Source organism: Hyperolius riggenbachi, chromosome 5 (assembly GCF_040937935.1).
Source record: "Hyperolius riggenbachi isolate aHypRig1 chromosome 5, aHypRig1.pri, whole genome shotgun sequence".
Taxonomy (NCBI): domain Eukaryota; kingdom Metazoa; phylum Chordata; class Amphibia; order Anura; family Hyperoliidae; genus Hyperolius; species Hyperolius riggenbachi.
In genome coordinates, this window is record NC_090650.1 from 343,265,582 (window position 1) to 343,288,945 (window position 23,364).

The 23,364-nt window shown below is 42.1% G+C and overlaps 1 protein-coding gene across 4 annotated transcripts in view; it reads left to right on the top strand.

Moving 5' to 3' along the window:
* The window catches only part of RP1 (RP1 axonemal microtubule associated), a 542,476-nt gene that overhangs the window by 426,417 nt on the left and 92,695 nt on the right, over nt 1–23,364 (top strand). For all 4 annotated transcript variants that reach the window (XM_068237387.1, XM_068237386.1, XM_068237388.1 and 1 more), the window contains 3 exons: nt 627–713; nt 10,782–10,917; nt 13,770–13,921. In XM_068237387.1, coding sequence (XP_068093488.1) covers nt 627–713; nt 10,782–10,917; nt 13,770–13,921 — 375 coding nt within the window. The remainder of the gene's footprint in view (nt 1–626; nt 714–10,781; nt 10,918–13,769; nt 13,922–23,364) is intronic.

The following is a 23,364-nucleotide window of genomic DNA, read 5'->3' on the forward strand; positions in this document are numbered from 1 at the left end:
CATCCTCCATTTTTAAAATGACTGTTACTGTTACCCCAGAACAGCTTCTGGGTGAGCACACTGGTAAACTTTAATATCGCTCACTTGAGCCATAGGGAAGCGTGACTTTAGACATCATCTGTCAAAACTGGAAGGAATAATTTTAAGAAGAAAATGGTGAGCTTCTGAGAGGAACTGATGGCGAGGTAAGTATGCAATATTCATTTGTAGGTACATCATGTGTTTATTTGAAATAATTTTACTCGGTTCAGGTACACTAAGTTGTAACGCATAGATATAATCTGACTCAAAAGGGAAAATACCGTCACCTGCGCTATGGATCAGCTGTCCACTGCATTATAGCGGAGAGCAACTGATTCAGTGTAAACCTAACCTGGGTGTCAACAGGCATAAACCTTCAATCCACCAAGCAGTACAGACAAGACTACTACTATTACATGTGATGGAATTTATCTGCACTATCCCCTACATAGAGGGGTCATTATCATATTTTCTGATATACACTACTGAATATCCTTCATAACAATTTGATAATATATGAACGATGACATTATTATCTCTTTGATCCTCTGTAAAGCTAAATATGCTGACTTGAATTCAATGTCACATGTGATCTCTTCTGACAGCTGCATGTTGGAGACATTGGGGATATAATAAAAGTGTCTTTCCTGTCACCATCTCTGAGCTCTGAGAGAAGACTTCAGCTGCACAAGGTATACATCACGCTAACTGATTGTGATTACCCTATAGACATTCCACGCTGGCGCTCACCCAATCATTTCTTAAGAGACATGCATTATAGTCACATGCATTGCACCAAGCTAATATCCTATGAGTCATCTCAGCATAGCTAATATGTAACAAAGGACCTTAGCCAAGTAGAAGGCATTCTTTTAAGTCTCTCTGTTATGCCAATTTCATACTTTATAACAAAATGTACAGGGCCAGATCTATCAAGAGTGTCTGAGACAAAATATTAGTAGGTTTTTTAGAAATCCATGCAGAATTGAGACAATCCAGGCATCTTAAGAAATCATTAGATGGTGCAGATTCCTTCCTAAACTGTAAGGAATAAAAGGAGCTAGGAAGGTCTCTCAGGCAGTGCAGTGTGTGAGGGGAATTGCTGTTGCTGAGGTAACCAACACACCTGCTGTCAGCAAGCTCTGGGTGAGGGGGGAGGAGCCCTTCACAAATCACATCTAGCCTGCACTATCTGTAGAACTGCTAATGAGCACTTCTTAATCTGCAGCAGTTAAGGAATGGATTTGCACTTTTCTTAACTGTAGTGTAGCTCTAGAAATCCACGCTAAACTGCCGCTATTACATAGGTTTTGGAAAGTTTCTTACTATCATGCAGAACTGTTCTTCTGCTGGTTAGACCAGTTTTAGAAGAAAAAACTGTTCGTAATGCTTTAATAAATCTGTCCCACAGAACGTAACCTTTTAATGCACACAACTCTCTCCTCAACATTTACTGGAAACCACTGTATATTTATAAACTACATATGCTCACAGGTAAGCCTGACCATACATAAGTCAACAAAATATGGCTAAATGCTTTGACCATTAAGCCAAACATTCGATGTTCTCTACTCCAGCCCCCAATGCATACCTCACATTAGAGGTATGCAGTAATGCTGAGCATGCCAGTCCCATACCTCCCAACTTTTTGAGATAAGAAAGAGGGACACTTTAAGACATCCCCATGTCACACCTCTAACCACGCCCCGCCACACCCCTCATCTTGCATACCGCAAACAATTCAGAAGCAAAATATGTTATTTTATCATTAAAGCCACACTGGTCCTCTCTATTATTATTAGTTTTCCTTCAATTTTACATTTGAAAATCATAAATACATCAATTTAAAAGATGGGAATAAAGCTTAGATGGAAATATACACGATTTTTAGTATAAAAAATACATGGATTCCCATACATCTGTACATCAGTCCTGAAAGAGGGACAGAAGGAGCTGGTTCCCACAGAACTGCCCCTCCAAAAAAAAGGGACAGTTGGGAGCTATGGAGTAGTTTTACTTACCTCTGTAGGCATTGGTAGCATTGGCATTCCTGCATCTTTTGACTCCTCACAGGAACTCCGGGGCAGTTACTTTGGTCACATGACTGAGATCACTTGCTGAAGAAATTGGAAGGTGCGCTGGGATCCAGATACATAAATATAAACAACATGTACACCCTACAACACACATTATGCATAGGAGTCTGGGGTGGGGACCTGGCCTGCCATTTAGCTGCACCCCCTTTTTTGGGCAATGTTTTCATCCTCACAAATTTCAGCTTACCTGCACTGTATATATAGTACACATACAGTGATCTTGTTTTGCAAAGGTTATTAAAGGATATAGAAGAGATCCTACTGGATAGGATCCAGCAAACCAGGCCTAGATTTATTAAAATGCATCTGCTGTTCATTGCCAAACACTTGCAGCATGGGATCGCATGATGCGCATCAGACCATAATGTGGATTGCTAACTGGTTAGTGGGCAATAAGCTGTGTAGTTGCAATAAAACAGGGATAAAGTAGCTTGTGGTTACACCATTCAGCAAATATATACCTGGCGGCCAGTGCTAGAAGAAGGTGTGACCATATGATTCAACATAGTACCTAAAGTTAACCCTGTGCACACCACCATGTTATAGCTGAGAATTGTCACTTCACAAAAAACGGTGACTAACCCATCACAAACCCGTCAATCACTGTGCCACCTCACCATATTACCATAAATATCAGACACCATGAAGCTTTGAACTACCCATAGGCTCCCATGTTATTTGTGGCTATAAAGGCCGCAAGTAAGGAGAGTTTCTTGCGGAGTGCCCAAACTTCTGCGGTGTCTCCTGCTCACACATTTCCTCTTTCTGCCCCAGAGGACTGTCATAGAGCTCATACTTGGAGTTCAAAATCCCAACCTACAGAGAGGATCCTCTCCAAGAGTCCATGTTTCCAGGTGCAAATGGTTAATCCCACACCAAAGTAGCAAACAATCGGGGCAGGAAAAAAGGGCGCATGCGGCAAGAGGGCTAAATGGGTACCACCAAAGGCGCCAATACTGAATTGCGGTATTTTTTCGGATTGATCCCATCAATCTGATCGGATTGGTTAGAAGATTGTGTCCATTAGTGGTCCCACATGATACTTTCCGAGTGTTCATATGAAGAATTGTTCGTAGACGACCGTTCATAATATTGTGTTGTTAGTGGCCACCTAACAGACAAAAATCTCCTAACCAATAATTTCCGATCGTTCAAACGAAGATTCGTTCATAAAGGAAAATTCGGCAAATTGTATCGTTAGTGGCCACCTTGCGAGAGAACAAGTGGGTTTTATTTACATACTTTCGATGTTCCTTGGTTAAAAAGATCATTTGTTTTCACAGTAGATGGCCTTCCCTTCAGCTCTCACCTGACTGCTATTGTAGTTGTGGGAACTTTCTTTGAATCTCCCACAGTGATGTGCTGTTTGCTGCCCATAGCTTTAGCTGAAGGCAGAGCATTGTATGAATAGTGTGCAATAGATGAAGCACGCTTACACTTTCAACATATGAATTCTTATCCCATTTGTAGCAGGTTTTCGTTTCTAAGGATATTTGAGAATAGAATATCAGGTTTTAGGTTCTCGGGGCAATGAGGAGCGAAATTATAATGATGTATAAGCGCCTTCAGCAACAGCATTTCCAGAGACAGTTTAAAACTTTTCGTCTAGGCATTCATTGACTTTAAATCATTCAATATGACCGTTAACTATTTGGTGAATGTGTGATTTTCAGTGCATGAACTTTACACAATGACAGCTACCATGCTGCATGGAATGAAGGAGATGAGATCAGAGGAACAGAGGTGCCTGTGAATGTTTTTTCTTATGCTACTATTTTGGTACCTCTCAGATTGAAAGTATTGGCTGTAAAAAGACTAGCCCTGGGATAATTCAATAATCAAGACAAGGAGATCTGTCTCAACAGTACTGATAAATTACATAGAATAAATTGGCCAAGCACTGCTTTCTGACATATATAAAACCAGTAAATGGAGACTTATGAGACTTTCAGGCCTAGCTCAAGTGTGTTTACACCCAGGAAATGGGAAAATAGAAATTGCAGTGGGGTAAGTATAGCAGTGAATAATCAAATAATATAAATAATATTTTATTTAAAGCATAAGAAAAAAAAGTAGCTGCTGACACTATGGGGCTTTAGTGCCATATTTTGAAACCTGTAGTAAAAATTGCTTTTCTCTGTGAGATGCATACACCGAAGCACACAGCAAAATGTATTGTGACACTCAAAATTGTGCGCAGAAGCGTTTGTGTGAAAACAAGTGTAAATATGCATGCATTTTTTTACATCTGCTTTTCAAGCATTTTAGTGCAAATAAGGTCTCAAAGGTCTGTGAGAACAACTGTATCTTCAAAAAAACAATCACAGTGGATTTATTGTTATTGTTGCTAGTCTTAAGGTGGCCATACATGGTACAATTTTTCTATTTTTTTTTAGATTAGATAATTTAGTTCGGTTATTCCGTTAGATCGAATATAAAGATTTTTCCAACATGTATGATCGGATTTTTATAGAAACAAACGGGATAATTGTTTGTTTTTCTTGATCAAAAAAGATTTTTTTTCAACTTTCATTTGATTCGATCGGTTTGGCCGGAAAAACGTGAAAATCGAACGTTTTTATAGTACCATGTATGGGTACTATAAGGTGCCCATACATGGTACCATTTTTTCATTTTTTTTATTAGATAATTTTGTTCAATTATTTTGTTAGATCGAATATAAAGATTTTTCCAACATGTCCGATCAGATTATTATTGAAAAAATGGGATAATCAATTCTTTTTTCTTGATCGAAAAAAGGATTCTTTTAAACTTTCATTTGATTTTGGTCGAATAAATGGGAAAATGAAATGTTTTTATTGCACCATGTATGGACACCATTAGAATACTATGTAAATACCAGTCGAGCTAGAAAAGTCAAGGTAACAGAGACTGTTCACTGATCACTGATGAATAGTCAAAGTCATCAATATTCAGTTCATTTGTCATACTTGTAGGTTTTCTTACCCAGTGTACAGCTTTTACAGTATATATATCACACAATAAAACTGTAATTTTTTATGTACAATTTATTTGCCCTCTGCTGTTTGTTACGACAGTTGAGTGGGCTAATACCAAACATTAGTCTCCCTAAGGATAATTCAGACAGATTTCTTAATGTTATGTAGAATCCCTGTACTGTAAGAAACAATCTAACAACAGTTTACGTAATAAGGACAGAAAAACAGTGCATAGTTATATCTAGAGCTGTATAAATTGATCTCATGCCTAAAATATTATTGGCTTCCTGAATAAAACTCTGAAGCTGTAATTGACTTCCTGCACACCATTCCCACTTGTCAACTTCTTTCATTATTCAAGAAGCTTCTCCTCTAAGATCCTCTAAGGCTTGTTATTAAGTGAGTAATTAAAATGTTTCTGTTTTTATTTACAAATTGAGATTCTTTTTGATGTAGTTTGTAGAACATATAAGGGAAGTTTATTCTTTACATTATACAGCAAACGTCTATCTTGGTTATAGGTGAGAGGTGGGAAAGTTGATTTCCTATTTTGGAGACCCCAATGAAACGTTGTCACAAGTTCAAGTGATGTTATCATCAGGGATGTAACTGCAAACCATGGGGCACACCAGGGAAACTGTAATAATAATAATAAGTGTAACCAGTATAAAAATCCTTTCCCACCCCTCCCCTCTTGCTTAATGTGGCAAGTATAAAATCCTCCTCTTCCTTAGTATGTGTGGCCAGTATAGAGTTCATATGGGCAGTGTCTTTGCTAGGGAGCTATGGGCCCCAATCCAAGTTTTACATTGAGCCCCCTAAAGAACTCGAAACAGGTGGTTCTGGTGCATGGAGCTCAGTTGCCCCATAGCAGTAATGTTATAATTAAGGGGCACGTAAGGGTAACTTGGGGCTCCGGAGGTCGCAAGGCCACGAATTACACCTCCCTCTAAGTTGCGACGACTTGGAGGTGGGATAGTATTTTACACCGCCGGGGTTTTGAGTGGCAACAGGGTGAGCCATCATTCAGTTCACCCTGCGCCCAGCTCACCGGCAGCGTACACATACGTACGCCCAATGCCCTACATACACACGCCCCTAACTATATCTCCTAACCCTAAATATACAGATGAGAACAAAATTCTCACCTATTAAAGACAACTAGTGTTGAAAATGACTACAATGGTGAATGTGTAAGACTGGTGAGATTTATTGTTGAGAGATTTCATGCAATAGCATTTTAAATAAAGGGTATTTACAATATAATGTAATTTCCTTGCATTGCTGATTTTACCCCGTTTTTGTAATGCTGGAATTCCACTTCCAATATGTACAATGCTGTTTGTTTTTTCTTCAGCCATTTAGTTGGATCCATAGCCTCATGGACTTTAGTTGGCCAGGCTTGTCTATCAGTCACTGTTTGTTTGAAATTTTGTATGAGTATATTCATAGCTTCATGATTGCTGCCTATCTGTCTTCACCTTCCTGCCTTTCCAAAATCAAGGTCTTCCCCGGTGAATCTTGCCTGCACAAGGCCAAAGTATCCGAGTGTTATTGTTTCTATAAATCTTCCCAATGAGCAATCTAGACTTATTTATTTAGGTACTGACTGCTTAGATCTTCTGGCAAAATTTACTCTAACGCCACAATTCAAATGCATCAGTTATCTTTGCATCATCTCGTTTATATTGTAGCTCCCATAGCCATATGTTACTGCAATGAAAAATACCATAGCCTTAAAGGGGAACTTCAGCCTAAACAAACATACTGTCATTAAGTTACATTAGTTATGTTAATTAGAATAGATAGGTAATATAATATTTTACCCACCCTGTTTTAAAAGAACAGGCAAATGTTTGTGATTCATGGGGGCAGCCATCTTTTTGGTTGAAAGGAGGTGACAAGGAGCAGGAGACACAGTTCCAACTGTCCTGTGTCCTGATAACCCCTCCCAGCTGCACACGCTAGGCTTCAAATGTCAAATTCAAAATGTAAAAAAAAAAATGCACCAAAACAGCAGAACGAGAGCAACAACATCAGAAATTCCATCATGCTTTGCACAGCATCAGGGGAAAAAAGCCCGGGCAGTTTTCTTCTGTGCAGCTAAAAATGAGGCTTGGATAAGAGAAACTTCTGATGCTGTGAAACTGTTAAAGAAACACCAAGCCTTTTCAGTTCTACTGAGTAGATTTTTAGTCCGGAGGTTCACTTTAACTATCCCGATCTTTCTTGGTTAAGTGATGCCTATTCTAGTCAGGGCCGGCGCTACCACAGAGGCAAAGGAGTCAATTGCCCCAGGGCCCCAGAGCCTGTAGGGGCCCCCAGTGGCTACAAGAGAAAAAAAAATTCAAAAAGACCTTATAGTGTTTGAGAAAATCAATTTTAAAGTTTCAAAGGAAAAAAAATACACATTTAAAAACCCGCCAACTCTAACGGTTAATAGCAAATCCACCTTAAATGCTAGAAACCCTAAATTTGAAGGATATGTTATGGAGATCATTGGTAATTTTTCAAAAAGACCGTCTCGTTTTGAGAAAATCGATTTTAAAGTTCAGAAGGAAAAAGTATACTTTTAAATGCATTAAGTGTCACTTTTAGTAGCAAACCTAACGGTAGTGTATTTTTAAATATATCAAAAGAAAGAGCAATACATTTCCTGACAGGGTTTCCAGGGGGTCCATACGCAGCCGCAGCGCTTTGGCCAGGGATTGCTATACAGCCGCAATATGGCTGTATGAAGATCCCTGGCATTTTTTCCTATTTTCCCAATTTTTTTTGTATGTTTAGAGTGTGTGAATTTTTTTTTTTTTTTTTAATTATGTGGGTTCCCCCCTCCTGAAACTTTTTAACCCCTTGTCCTCCATGCAGGCTGGGATAGCCAGAATGTGGGGCTTCACACCCTGACTATACCAGCTGCAAAAAGGTCCCTTAATGCTGATATTTGTTCCGGGGTATCTGTTGGGGGACCCCCAGGTTTGTTTTGCCCTGGGGCCCCATTGTTGCTTAAACCGGTCCGGATTCTAGTACCTGGTCCAGATTTGCCATAAGTAGCAAAATCAGTCCTAGAGGCTTAATCACTTCACATCTTCAAAAAAAGAAATCTATTTTTCCTATCCTATGAGACCACATATTTATTTAAAATAAACCTGAGATGAAAATAAACTTATGAGATAAACTGTTTCTATCTTCCTACTCCTAAAAAAAAGTCTTTTTCAGAAGTTTATTTTCCATGTATCAGCTGAAAAAGGTTTAATGCTGTATTATTATCTAAATGATACAATCCTCACAGTCTGAGAGCGCTCTAAACCAAAATATATGAATTATTGTCTATTTTTATAACAAACCTGGGCCCATATGCAATTCACTTTTTCTTCTAAGTTTTCTCCTAGGTAATATTTTCTCACCTTATCATTAAAATATTTTTACTTAATATAGTTTTATTGTACATTTTCACCTACTTTTTAGTGCTCTTTTAATTGCAAAATGCTGAAAAGTTATTTTAAAGAACAGATGAAAAATTATCTCCTAGGAGAAAACACAGGAGAAAAGGGGAATTGCATATAGGCCCTGCTCTCAAAAGCTGTTCTCTTCCAGGAGTTTTATGGCTGTAGCTCCTTCTCAATGAGGGGTATTTTATAGTCTGACATGGTCCCAACTGAAGAGGAATAATCACTTGCATATGCAGAGTTTAACTCTTTCAGGCAAAAAAAAGAAGAAAAGGAACACACAGGGACGGATCTAGGGGGGGGGGGGGGGGGGGGGCAAGCGGGTCTCTTGCCCCAGGCGCAGTTTGTTGAATTCTTAAAAAGGCGGCAAAATTTGGATGGGGAATGGCAGTTTAGGCGCCAAAACCTGACCTTGCCCCAGGCGCAACTTGGGGCAACTTGGTCTAGATCCGTCCCTGGGAACACAGCCTAGTTAATTGTATTCTTGGCACTGTACATACACATGCCACATCTTATTGGGCCACATGTTATCTTGGGTACACTTTAAGCTCCCTGAAAAAAAATGCACATTCATATTTTTAATATTTTGTTTCATGGCTACAGTCACCACCTACAGGGTTACTGAGACCTTCTCTATTTGAAAAAATGCCCTTTTTAAAAAAGACCGCTTCTATAGGGTTGAACCTTTTAATAGAGTCTTTCGGAAAGAAAAGCAAACAAAGAACACCAAGAGTCAATATAGTGTCATATATAAAAATTAGGTAGTACTCACAAACCCAGGTTGCGAGAATTGTAACCCCTATGTAAGCTTGTGGGGAATTTTATGTCCCCTCTCTGATCCAGAAACCTGGAGGTGGTGGTCGTACTCCTGGTCTTATGGGATTATGCATTAAAACTGGTTGAAAGAGCCCAGAAAAATATAAAATAATTCAAAACTGTTTAAAAGGAGAGGTAGATATTGGCCTATCTCTCCGATTAAACAACCAGCCAATTATCCAAAGGATTTAGTTCAAACTTCTAACCCTATCATACAAAGCTCTACATAAGTTGTCACCTCCATACATTTCTTCATTGATCTCCAGATAGCATTCCTCCTGGAATATTCGCTTCTCCCATGAGACCCTCTTGTCATCCAGCTTGGTCAACTCCTTGCAGGCCTGCATCCGCAAGGGTCTATCTGGGTAATATAGAGCCTATGGCAAACTCTGAAATTGCGCCCCTCCTCCTAAGAACAGCAACCTTTCTCACGTAAATGTCACTTTTAGTAGCAAACCTAACGGTAGTGTATTTTTACATATATCAAAAGAAAGAGCAATACATTTCCTGACGGGGTTTCCAGGGGGTCCATACGCAGCTGCAGCGCTTTGGCCAGGGATTGTTATACAGCCGCAATATGGCAGTATGAAGATCCCTGGCATTTTTTCCTATTTTCCCAATTTTTTTTGTATGTTTAGAGTGTGTGAATTTTTTTTTTTTAATTATGTGGGTTCCCCCCTCCTGAAACTTTTTAACCCCTTGTCCCCCATGCAGGCTGGGATAGCCAGAATGTGGAGCTCCAACCGATTGGGGCTTCACACCCTGACTATACCAGCTGCAAAAAAGGTCCCTTAATGGCGATTTTTGTTCCGGGGTATCTGTTGGGGGCCCCCCAGGTTTATTTTGCCCTGGGGCCCCATTGTTGCTTAAACCGGCCCGGATTCTAGTACCTGGTCCAGATTTGCCATAAGTAGCAAAATCAGTCCTAGAGACTTAATCACTTCACATCTTCAAAAAAAGAAATCTATTTTTCCTATCCTATGAGACCACATATTTCTTTAAAATAAACCTGAGATGAAAATAAACTTATGAGATAAACTGTTTCTATCTTCCTACTCCTAAAAAAAAGTCTTTTTCAGATGTTTATTTTCCGTGTATCAGCTGAAAAAGGTTTAATGCTGTATTATTATCTAAATGGTACAATCCTCACAGTCTGAGAGCGCTCTAAACCAAAATATATGAATTATTGTCTATTTTTATAACAAACCTGGGCCCATATGCAATTCACTTTTTTTTCATCCCTGGCTATTGGCAATTACTTAATTTTTGTTTCAAATTCTAAAGTGATTAAGTGAGGCTTGTAGGTTTTTTTTCTGTTTTATTGCATTCAAGAAAAGAAGTATAATATTTGGTCTTTGTACAGTAATTTGGCTTAGTGTAAATGTCATTGGTTTTATGAGCCCTGGACACTTGACATGGATATCATTTCCGTCTATATTAAGATTCGCATGAAGGATGTGGACACAAAGCAAGAAATAAGCTTCTATCCCAGCAGTGTGGAGCTTCTTGGCGAGAATGACTTGGGTGGAGATGTGGCAGAGGTAGCTGCAGTGCTCCCAAGTAAAGCCCCTCTTACAGGTAAGTGTGTGAAATACAAATACTACTATATTCTACTGATGTTTTCAGATAATAATTAATATGCCAAGAACAGCCCTCTAAGCAAAAAAATTTATTGACTTCAGGGGCAAATACAGTATTTTCAAGGGGGGGATTCCTGAAAGGCTTTCCACAGCCACGCACAATAGAGTATAATAATATGGTAGGACATCATGCTGGGTACACATAATGCAATTTCCTGTCCGACCGCCCGACAATGGGATAGATTAGGAGCAGTTTGAATACAGATAATATTGAGGACAGCTGGCATTGGTAATGAAGGGGAAAGTGAAGCATTCACACAGCAGAGCACAGGGCTGTGGTCATACCTGACTCTGTTAAGTTCCCCAGAGCTGCTCCATGCTCTGTACACACGCTGCTGCTCCATGCTCTGTACACACACTGCTGCTCCATGCTCTGTACACACACTGCTGCTCGATGCTCTGTACACACGCTGCTGCTCCATGCTCTGTACACACACTGCTGCTCCATGCACTGTACACACGCTGCTGCTCCATGCTCTGTACACACACTACTGCTTAATGCTCTGTACACATGCTGCTGCTCCATGCTCTGTACACACACTGCTGCTCCATGCTCTGTACACACACTACTGCTTAATGCTCTGTACACATGCTGCTGCTCCATGCTCTGTACACACACTGCTGCTCCATGCTCTGTACACACACTGCTGCTCCATGCTCTGTACACACGCTGCTGCTCCATGCTCTGTACACACGCTGCTGCTCCATGCTCTGTACACACACTGCTGCTCCATGCTCTGTACACACGCTGCTGCTCCATGCTCTGTACACACACTGCTGCTCCATGCTCTGTACACACGCTGCTGCTCCATGCTCTGTACACACACTACTGCTTAATGCTCTGTACACATGCTGCTGCTCCATGCTCTGTACACACGCTGCTGCTCGATGCTCTGTACACACGCTGCTGCTCCATGCTCTGTACACACGCTGCTGCTCCATGCTCTGTACACACGCTGCTGCTCCATGCTCTGTACACACGCTGCTGCTGCATGCTTTGTACACACACTGCTGCTCCATGCTCTATACACATGCCGCTGCTCTATCCAAAGTCAACTGTAGCAGGGAAAGAAAGGGGACAGTGCTGTGAGCTGCAGGATGCCTGCAGATATTCTGGTAACTCAACTTGTGCCTTTCCCCGGACACTGCACCAGCCCTGGTCTGAGGAGGGATTCTGGGCAGCTGTAATCCCCCCCTGCATTTGCCTATAGCCTTTAGATAGTCTCTCTATAGAGTACCTCTTAAAGGAAATCTGAAGTGGAAATACACTTATGATATAATGACTTGTATGTGTAGTACAGCTAAGAAATAGAACATAAGTAGTACAGCTATGAGTCTCATATTGTTTCCAGGACAGGAAGAGTTAAGAAACTTCACTTGTTATCTATGCAAAAGAGCTTCTCTGAGCTCTCCGACCAAGCTTGGTTGGGTACAGTGCTGTTTTCTGAAGCATTTATCTGAACCTGTCTCTTACTGTTTCTTGTTCTTGTTTGTTTAAGGTTTTACTGCATGAAAGTTCAAAGGGCCATTAGTTCTGCTCTGTTTCGTAGTTTAACCTTTTGGGGACTGCCGCAAGTAAATCCTACGCCACACTTGTGGCTGTCTAATATTGATGCGGAGTAGGATTTATGCCACCTGCCGTTTCCGCCCCGACACGATCGTGTGCACCCGAGAGGGGAGATTAAACTGTCATATGACAGCTGATATCTCCCCTCAGTGATAAGGAATCATTACGATTCGCTCCTGATCACTTCATCACTATGATCGCTGGTGGATCGTAGTGATCACTATTACAGCAGCGGCGGTAGGAGGAGAAGAAGAGGATCCAATAACCTTCCTGACGTTCCCCCAGCGATCAGCCCTCCCCTCCACTCTGGCTGGCATCCCCGCTTGCTCTGACATAAGTGTCGGGTCCCGGCTTGATGACGTCATCAAGCCGCAACCTGGAACTTAACGGCAGTGCAAGCGAGGATGCCGGCCAGAGCGAAGGAGGCTAGGGCTGCTCATCGCTGGAGCCTGGGCGGTGAGTAAAGGCTGCTGGCATTTCGGGGGACAGCGGGCTACACAGGGGACATCATGCCCAGCTAGGAATACTGGGGATCCGGCTGCCTGACCCCCCCCAAATGCCCCCCCCCCCCCCCCCCCCCCGCATGTAAAATGGCCTGGTGCTTAAAGCGGTATCAAACCCTGACATAATATTCAAAAAAAAACATGTTTTCCTACTTTTTATATGCCCTACGGTTATCATATTTTCTTTTGTGCATAAGTATTATTATTCATTTAGAAATTATACGTTCCCAAAGTACACTTTTTTTTTCTCTGAGAGCTGACTTTGCATTTTATTTATAACTGCTTTATTCATCTTCTAACTTAAGCAGAAATGCTTCCTGATTCTCTGACTTTGTTCAGCAGAGCCTGCAGCGCCAGAGAAGTGTTTATTTACATTCCACACTTGATACAATTAAATACAAGATAACATTATCTACACGTCATGTGTCCAGCTTTGCTGGCAGGGAACTTCTAACTCCTGTGTGTAACCCTTTGAATGCTGTTCTAGTAAAAAATAATTGCTGGTTGTATATAATATGCTGTAAATAATCTATTAGAGCAAAGAGGAAATGCTGGGTTTCATTCCGCTTTAAGGAGGGTAAGGCAGCCGGTCCCCAAAGGGTTAATATACAGAGGTGTAGTTTGTAAACTGCAAATATTAGAGAATGATGCAATATATAAGTTATATAACAGAAAATAAAAATATGAGACTTTTTATTTCATTTTTCCCTTCTATTGCAGAAGTGGTATATTTCGTCTATGTCAAGACGGGTGACTTCCCAGCTTCAGGCACGGATGCAGAAGTCTATATTACTATTTTTGGAGATAATGGAGATTCCTGTAAAAGACTTCTCCGACATTCATCAGTTCCTAAAATCTTTATGAAGGGGAAGGTAAGAATATTTGCATCAAACATTATGCACATGCAAAGCTTTTAAGAATAACTTTTCAGCAATATCAGGGAAGGATGTTGGCACTTTAAATTGTGCCCAAGATAGTGTTAAGTAACCTTCTTTTATGAGCAGAATCTATTGAATGATTTGTGTGATCAGATCCCGAAGAAGCAGAGTTAATCTCTGCGAAACAGCTGTCAGACATCTTTTTTTCCCTCTCACTGCTGTAACCACTGTGTTTACCCGACCACAATAAAGGGTTTTTATGCAGCTGATGCCCATCTCCTTCATTTTTTTTTGGTCTGCAAATTGAATGTTTTTGAAGCACGCTGCAGGTAAGACCATTTGTGGTTTTCATCCTCCCGGCTGCATTTTGGTGCCAGTGCTTTGTTTCTCTACTTTGAATGAGATCCTGAACAAGCATGGCACTCTTCCGGAGTAGAGATGATCAGAGAGATGCTAAATTTCTTGGCTGAATTTTGCAGCAAATTACATTAACCACTTGACCTCCCCCAGGATCAGTATCTAAGTCCCTGCACAACACCACTACAACCCACAGGGGGTAGGTTTTCATCTATTGCCACTGCGCACTCCCGCTCGCTCCTGCGATTTCTCCCGCTCGCGCTCTCTCTGCCAATCATTAGAGGGGAGATCAAAGAATGGGAATGCAGTTCGTGGACAGTTCAATCTAAGTCCCTGTGTCAATAATCGCCAGCATCAATGAGATGCCTGCGGTCATTGTAATAACGAAAGTAACACATCCACACATTACTTCCTGTTAGCGTACTAATAGTACACTCAGGAAGATAATGAGTGAGGGCATCTTGTCGCCAAATAGTAAAATTACACCTACATAATGTATATCCTCATATATAAGTTGACCTCGTGTATAAGTCAACTCCGATATTTGAACCTCTTAAGCTGTAATTTTTTATTGACTCAAGTATAAGTCTACCCAGCAAGTTAATGACTAGAGATGGCTCGAACATCCGATTTTAGGTACGCGAACCTCGAACGCGAACTTCTGCAAAAGTTTGCATTTGTGCGAACTTCGCAAACCGCAATAGACTTCAATGGGGGGCATGGCGGAGTGGGATACACACCAAAAGTCCCGGGGAAAATTATTGATTTGACTCACACCAGGGTTTTAAGGGCAGAAATCACATTGCATTGCTAAATTGGAGGCATAAAGTGCTTTAAAACATCTTGCATGTGTATACATCAATCAGGTAGTGTAATTAGTGTACTGCTTCACACTGACAGACCAAACTCACTGTGTAATGCACCGCAAACAGCTGTTTGTGTAGTGATGGCCGTGCTGGACTGGTGAGTACGATGGCGAGAGTGCAGGTGATGGTGGTTTTCAAGCCCATATGGTCGGGCTGAGGTAGCTCAATCACAGAATAACAGTGACTGTCCAGCTGATCGAATTTGGTCTGTCCACAATGAGCAACGACCTTATTATCTTTGGTGTGCCCCCCAACACACTCATATAGGTCATTGCTTCATTTTGATACGCAAGCCCCTTCATCGTGGCAAGGTAACGATCACAAAGGGGAATTGACACATGTACATGCCTTTTGTTTTGTTGTTGCAGCCGCAGTGCAGCCAGAAAATTAGGCAGGCATGTACAGGCAACAAAAAAATTATTATAGCGGCCACTGCTAGCAGCCCTCTTAAAAATTCAGGAATCCACCTGGAGTCCTGGACCCTGTTGGTGGTGGCAGAGAAGGCAGTCAAGCGGCCTGCAGGCAAAGATGCTGTATTTGGACCGACTTCGTCTTGGGGCAGGCAGTCACACGGCGTGCAGGCAGAGATGCTGTGTGTGGGGACTGACTTAGTCTTCAGGCAAGCCTGACCGTGCTTTGCAGACCAGGCATCTGTGGTCAGATGGACCCTTGACCCAACGCTGTGTACCAGAGATTACACCACTTGCCTTTCAACATCACAGTACAGTTTGGGTATCGCCTTTTTTGAGAAATCTTCCACTGCAGTGTGTGGCTTTGCTTTTGTGTGCTGCTTTTCCTCAGGTGGTCATCCTATTGCAGTTTGTGCTTTTTCATCATGTGCCTTCGTAAAGCAGTTGTCCCTACGCGGGTCTTGGTCTTTCCATGGCTCAATTTTCAGTGGCAGAGAGTACAGATGGCATCGCTCTCATCTGAAACAGACACACACAAAAATGTTAACACTGCTGAGCCCTGGGATGATGGCACTTTGGTGATGGCTGCCGACTGAGTGTTAAGTGGGGTGCCAGAATCAGAGCAGGAGGAGGAAGACATGTCACACTTTTATGTGGAAGCTGAGGAAGATGAGGTGTTCTGTATTAAATAGTCAACTACCTCCTGACGATATTGAGGGCAGGTGCCTTCTTCTGAACACTGTACTTTGGTCGAGGGCCGCACGAAATCACGACAGCACGACCTCGAACAGACCTGCCGGGTGGCCTGCCTCTGGCACTGCCTTTGCCTGTTGTTTTGTCCATATTGGGGGGGGGAAGAAGTGAAAGGTATGCACTGACTTGACTAATACAATGTGCAGTCACACATATGTAGTGAAAGGTATACACTGACTGCTGGTATAATACAATGTGCAGTCACACAGATGCAGTGAAAGGTATGCAGTGACTGCAGGTATAACAATGTGCAGTCACACAGGTGCAGTGAAAGGTATGCAGTGACTGCTGGTAGAACAATGTGCAGTCACACAGGTGCAGTGAAAGGTATGCAGTGACTGCTGGTAGAACAATGTGCAGTCACACAGATGCAGTGAAAGGTATGCAGTGACTGCTGGTAAAACAATGTGCAGTCACACAGGTGCAGTGAAAGGTATGCAGTGACTGCTGGTAGAACAATGTGCAGTCACATAGGTGCAGTGAAAGGTATGCAGTGACTGCTGGTAGAACAATGTGCAGTCACACAGGTGCAGTGAAAGGTATGCAGTGACTGCTGGTAGAACAATGTGCAGTCACACAGGTGCAGTGAAAGGTATGCAGTGACTGCTGGTATAACAATGTGCAGTCACACAGGTGAAGTGAAAATGGATGCACTGACTGCTGGTATATAAAAAAGCGTGTGGTCACACAGGTGCAGTGAAAAGATATACACGGACTTTTAAACAAAACAGCGTGCGGTCACACAGATGCAGTGAAAGGTATGCAGTGACTGGTATTATAATACAATGTGCAGCAGTCACAATAGGCACTGAATGTGCTGGGCCTGGCGCAGTATAGCAATTAAAAAACAGAGAGAGAGTAGACTGTGGCGAGTGCACTACATGCATATGCCAATAGCCACATACCATAGGTGGGGCAACATCCGGAACAGATTCATAAGTCCATACACTATGCAGTAGAGAGAAAGATTTCCAGGAGCAGCTCAACTGATAAAACAACTTTTAATCATCTTCATTTAAAAAATGACAGTGGCATAGCAATGGCATTAAAATAATACAAAAGATGTAGCTCAATGGTACTTATCAGATTACTGCAGCAGCATGGAGGTGCAGAGGTAAAGTAGACGGCCGTTTCGCCCCTAGATCAGGGCTTTCTCGAGACCGGTGATTAAAAGTTGTTTTTTATCGGTTGAGCTGCTCCTGGAAATCTTTCTCTCTACTGCATACAGTATAGCAATTAGCAAGGGCCAGCTGCAATAGACAGGGCTGTATATGCAGTGTCAGTGGGCCACACAAAAAAAAACACATCACAAGAACATTAGCTCTCAAAAGAGCTGTTTTGGGGTGCTTTTCATCAACAAATATCAGCAAGGAGCAAGCTAACAGACATCCTAACTATCGCTTTCCCTATCTCTCCAATGTCTCTCCCTTCGCTCACTAATACTGCAGCACACAGAGTGAGAACATGGCCGACGCTGCTGCCTTATATGAGGGGGAGGGGGCTCAAGGAGGGAGTGCAGCCTGATTGGCTGCCATTTGTCTGCTGACTGTGATGTAGAGGGTCAAAGTTTAGCCCAATGATGTAGTATAGGGGGCGGGTCGAACTCGCATAAAGTTAGCGTTTCGACATCAATGCAAACCTGCGTTGTTCGTGCGAACAAGTTTGCATGCGAACCGTTTGGGCCATCTCTATTAATGACTGCACTTGGGGACCAGAAAGAATAACAGCTGCACTTGGGGACCAAAAGGGGTTAATGGGACCAGGGTGGGATAAAGTATTACAGCCATTAACCCATCCTTACCCTAAAGTGCAGCCAATAGCTCCTCCAGGTCCCCAAGTGCAGCAATTATTTACTCCCCCTCATGCAGCCCAGTATCTTTCCCCCTGCCCAATTCCTTGTTGTTAATTGTTGTATCCAGGACTTTCAGACCAGTGTTTTCTTGGCATTCCCTTTATCAAGAAGTGTCATTTACCACTGGGTAAATTGGTGCAAATGGGAATATCACAACTAGCAGTGTGCTCATTGTTGCTCGTGAGTCGTGTATAAGTTGACCCCATGCTTTAATTTAGTAAGTCAGACCTAAATTTCTAGACTTATAGTTAAGTATATACGGTAATTTTTATTTCTTTTTATATATAAAGGCCTACACATACATTTAAAATGAACCTGTAACGATTGGTGTCAGCACACAGAGAGTATCTGATTATTGATGATCTGCAGTATCACCAACAATACAGATGTATGCCTGATTATGGATGATCTGCAGAATCACCAATATTGCAAGTATGACTAACCTCTGGACACCTAATGAAGTGTAAGTGCTTGGTGCAACTGTAGGCTATCTCCCGTGGAGCGGGAGACACAGATACTGCTGCAGCCAGTGACCACCTGAGAAGCAGGTGGCCTCTGGCTGTGCAGGGACTATCTCTTTAAGAGGAGGAGATAGAGATAATCTTGCAGCCAGTGATTCCCTGATGGACTGGAAATCAGACTGTACTGCAGCCAAGGATTCCCAGATGGATTGGGAATCAGACTGTACTGCAGCCAAGGATTCCCAGATGCATTGGGAATCAGACTGTACTGCAGCCAGTGGACTCCTATGGGGTAGAGGCCCCTGGCTGAACTGCAGGAAGGACTCTCTGAGGAGCAGGAAGTCCTTGCAGCTAACTGACACCTGGTGGATTAGTGTCACGGGTAGTACAGACAGACTGATCACTCGAGAGATGAGTGACAGTCAGAAGGGTCAGACAGGCCAGGTCGGCAACACACGAGCAGATAAGGTACAGAGACAGAAGGCTGATTCGGTAACTGGGTACAGGCAAGGTTGGCAACTGGTAGACAGATAGGCAGAGGTACCGAATCAGAAAGCTAGAGAGAGGTCAACAGAGCCAGAGGTCATAACAGATATCAAAACGCACAATCCTAGTCTAAGGTGTGAGGTTCTTGGTCTCGACACCCGGGAACTAGTCTACAGAGTAATACAGTACCCTATACTAGGATGTGAGGTCCTTGGTCTCAACACCCGGGAACTAGTCTACAGACTAATACAGTACCCTATACTAGGATGTGAGGTCCTTGGTCTCAACACCCGGGAACTGGTCTAAGGTATAACACAGTAAAGACAGTAATCCTAAACTTGGGTGTGAGGTCCTTGGTCTCAACACCCTGGAACTGGTCTAAAGTATAACACAGTAATGACACCGTAATCCTATGCTTAGGTGTGAGGTCCTTGGTCTCAACACCCTGGAACTGGTCTAAAGTATAACACAGTAATGACACAGTAAACATCAAGAGCGGAATCTGGCTAAGTGTGAATTCCCAGTTCCATCTGGTTCTAACACACTGTAGGATCTGACTGAGGTCTGAGTGCTCACACGTAAGTATTCGCAATGGCAGGCAACCAGCAACTGACAAGCAAGATCTATATATACTACAGCGCTCCGCAGCGCCGCCCCCAGCCACTCAGCCAATCAGGAGTTCTGCTGAGATCATCTGATCGTCCTGATCAGCTGATACCTCTCCTGCTGGCATAAAGGTCCTGTCTTCCGGTGAGCGCGCGCGTAGCTCTCCATCTGTGTGCACTAGAAGGCCCAGGCAAACCAGACCCATGTCGCTGTGTGGAAACCGCCAGTCTGAACGCGGAGACAGCCACCCCGCCGCCAGACCGCGCGGCGGCATCTCCGCTATTCATTACATAACCCCTTACCTTCCACACTCTCCCATAGTTACCCAAATAAAACTTTTGCATCAAAAAATTTCAATAAAAAAATGCATAAATATTTACCTTAGGGACTTATCTTTTTTAATATGAATGTCAAGAGGGTATATTACTGTTATTTTATAAATGATAGGCTTGTAATTAGTGATGGGCGCCAAACTGAAAAAAATGCATCTTTATTCCCAAATAAAATATTGGCACCATACATCGTACTAAGGAAATAAAATGTTGCAATAACCGGGACAAATGGGCAAAATAAAATGTGTGGGTTTTATCCATAGTAGCTACATTTTATTTTAAAACTATAAAGGCCGAAAACTGAGGCATAATGATTTTTTTCAATTTTTTCCTTATTATTCCTATTAAAATGCATTTAGAATAAAATAATTCTTAACATAGTGTACCACCCAAAGAAAGCCTAATTGGAAGAGAAAAAAAACAAGATATAGATCATTTTGTTGTGATTAGTAGTGAGTAGTTGGCGAAAGTTATTTATTAACATAGTTACTATGTAATTAACATAGTAGTAGCCACACTAGTGAAATATCACAGTTGTGATAATTCACAGCAGTGGCCGGTGTTTAACCATTTCAGCCCGCGGGGATTTTTCACCTTATGGACGAGAGGAATTTTCACCCTTCAGCGCTTCTCCCTTTCATTCCCCAATAGCTTTATCAGTACTTATCACAGCAAAATGATCTATACCTTGTTTTTTCCGCCAGCAATTAGGCTTTCTTTGGGTGGTAAATTATGCTAAGAATTATTTTAATTTATCTGTATTATAATGGGAATAATAATAAAAAAATAAAAAAAATGCATTCTTATTCAGTTTTCAGCCATTACAGTTTTAAAATAATTAATGCTACCATAACTAAAATCCACACATTTTATTTGGCCATTTGTCTTCGTTATTTAAATGTTAAAATTATAGCCCTAGTTTAATGTATGGTGACAATATTTTATTTGAAAATAAAGGTGCACTTTTTCAGTTTTACATCCATCACTAATTTTTAGCCCAATATTTATTAATTTTATGTCCTCTTGACATAAATAACCATTTAATTTTATTCCCCAAAGTTAGTAGGTGTGTTATACTATTTGGCCACAAGATGTCCCTACTGAGCAAAAATCCCATTAGCGTACAATGTACTCTAATGGGGATACAATGTATCACTACATTGTAACCAGGGAAGTGACGTAGGCTTCCATCGGAAGCCTCCGATCACAGCAGCGGCGGGAAAGTTATGAATGGAAACATTGTTTCCATTCATAAATTTAACGATCGGGCGGCGGAAACCGGCGGAAATCGCGGCGGGAGATAGCGCGGCGGCTCCATTTACAGAATAAACACTGTTTTTGAACAAAAACAGTGTTTATTCTCGGCGGACATGCTCGGATTGGCACAGGGGACTTTTGTCCCCTGCAGCCAATCCCCTCTGCTAGCAGCAGCAGCGCGATCGCGGGCATCTGCCCGCACGATCGCCTGCAGACCACCCAAACTGCAGGGACGTGATTAGCGCGTCCCTGCGGCTCTAGCACTTGCCGCTGCGGACGTGAAGCTCACGTCCGCGCGGCTGAAAAGGTTAAAGGAGTACGTGTTGCTATGGAAGCAACGTGTGTAACTAAGTAAGGCACGCTACACCACAAGGAATGAGCGTAGTTTGCATAGCGGCTGCTAATTGTTTTTAACAAGCGCTGCTGAAGCAGTGCTCATTTGTGAATCAACCTCATTATCCTGTTGGGTATCTTTTACAACAGAGAGGAAGTTAAAGTGTACAAATAAAAGCACCAATCAGAGATGAACACATGTGTACTCAAGTAAATGAACAGTACTTTCCTGAGCATTGTAAAGGAATCCAATGATTACACTAGCCCACTATTGATAGAAGTGTTACAAGTGTTCAACATCCCACAGAGCATCCCTGTGGCAAGACTGAAGCCCACATGGGGACTGGCAAATATAAATCCACAGGGCTGTTTGTCATTTGTCACTAGGAATGAAGTATAGCGCAAGCAACAGTAAAAGTTAATAAGCAAGCCCCCCAATCCACAGTAGATATGAACATGCATGCAGATGAAGATGGATGTTAGCCGTTCCTCTGACATGGTTAGTGAGCAGTTGGCTGGAAAACATAAACAGATCTCAGGTGGCAGATGAGAAGCCATGCTTCAACTGATGAAACAAGATCAGGCAGTTTTTTTTTTCCAGCAAAGCAATGACAAATGTGCAGTTATTGAAGAGATTGCAGACTTATTACAGGATCCAATAAAGTGAGTGCTACACCAAAAGACCATTTCTGCTACTGGTGATCACTAAGAAATTGTGAAACAATTTGAAAAACAAAGAGGTATTGTGGTGTAATAATGGCCAGTACTCTGGAATCCAGTGGGCTGAGTATGAAAAACCATGAACCTGACATGCTTTCATATTCAAGGACCTAGTTGGAGTTTGTGACTGCAAATCATTCAAACATTGCTGCCAAGGACTGGAACTGTCCTTCAGAAACCAGTCAATCATTGATATACAGTATATATTACAGGAATCCTTATTTCTGCAAACTGTATAAATAGTTTGACCATCGTTTCATGTTAATGTAAAGTCAACTAATGCTATCATAAGTCAAAGAACCTTGTGGTTTTCACTGTTCTCCCAGCTTAGGAGGTCACTGGATGATCTAAACTGTGACCATGAAAAGAATGTTACATATAGAGAAATGGATGAAGAGATAAAGAGATAGATAGATTGTCTGAGCGTGATTTCATTCTGTTTTAAAGCATACCTTAACTACTTAAGGGCCGCAGTGATTGAAATCTACGCCCTGTTTTGGTGGGCTCCTGGCTAGCAGGGCATAGATTTCAATCACCAACCGCAGCGCGCATCCGCTGTTTCCGTCGCTCCCTGCCAATCGCGCCGCTCAAACCCGACGTCTCTCGCCACAGCTCACTGGCTCTGCCTGTCTTTATGATGTCAGGAGCCGATTTAATTGGCTTAGATTGATAGACACGTTCAGGTCAATGAAAGCGGTTCCTGACCGACTCACATGACTCTGCCGTCATAGAGACGGCAGAGTCTATGTCAGGAGGATCCCGGCGTGCGGCCGTCACAGCGGTTGCGGCGGGTATGCGCAGCGATTCGTCATGATTCTGTCAGTACTGTACCAGCGGTCTTTGATCCTTATAGAGAAACTCCGATCAAGAATTTAACTTTATCCCAGTCAGTAGCTGATACTACCTTTTACATGAGAAATCTATTCCCTTTCACAAACAGACCATCAGGGGGTGATGTATGACTGATAATGTGGTGAAACCCCTCCCACAAGAAGCTCTGAGTA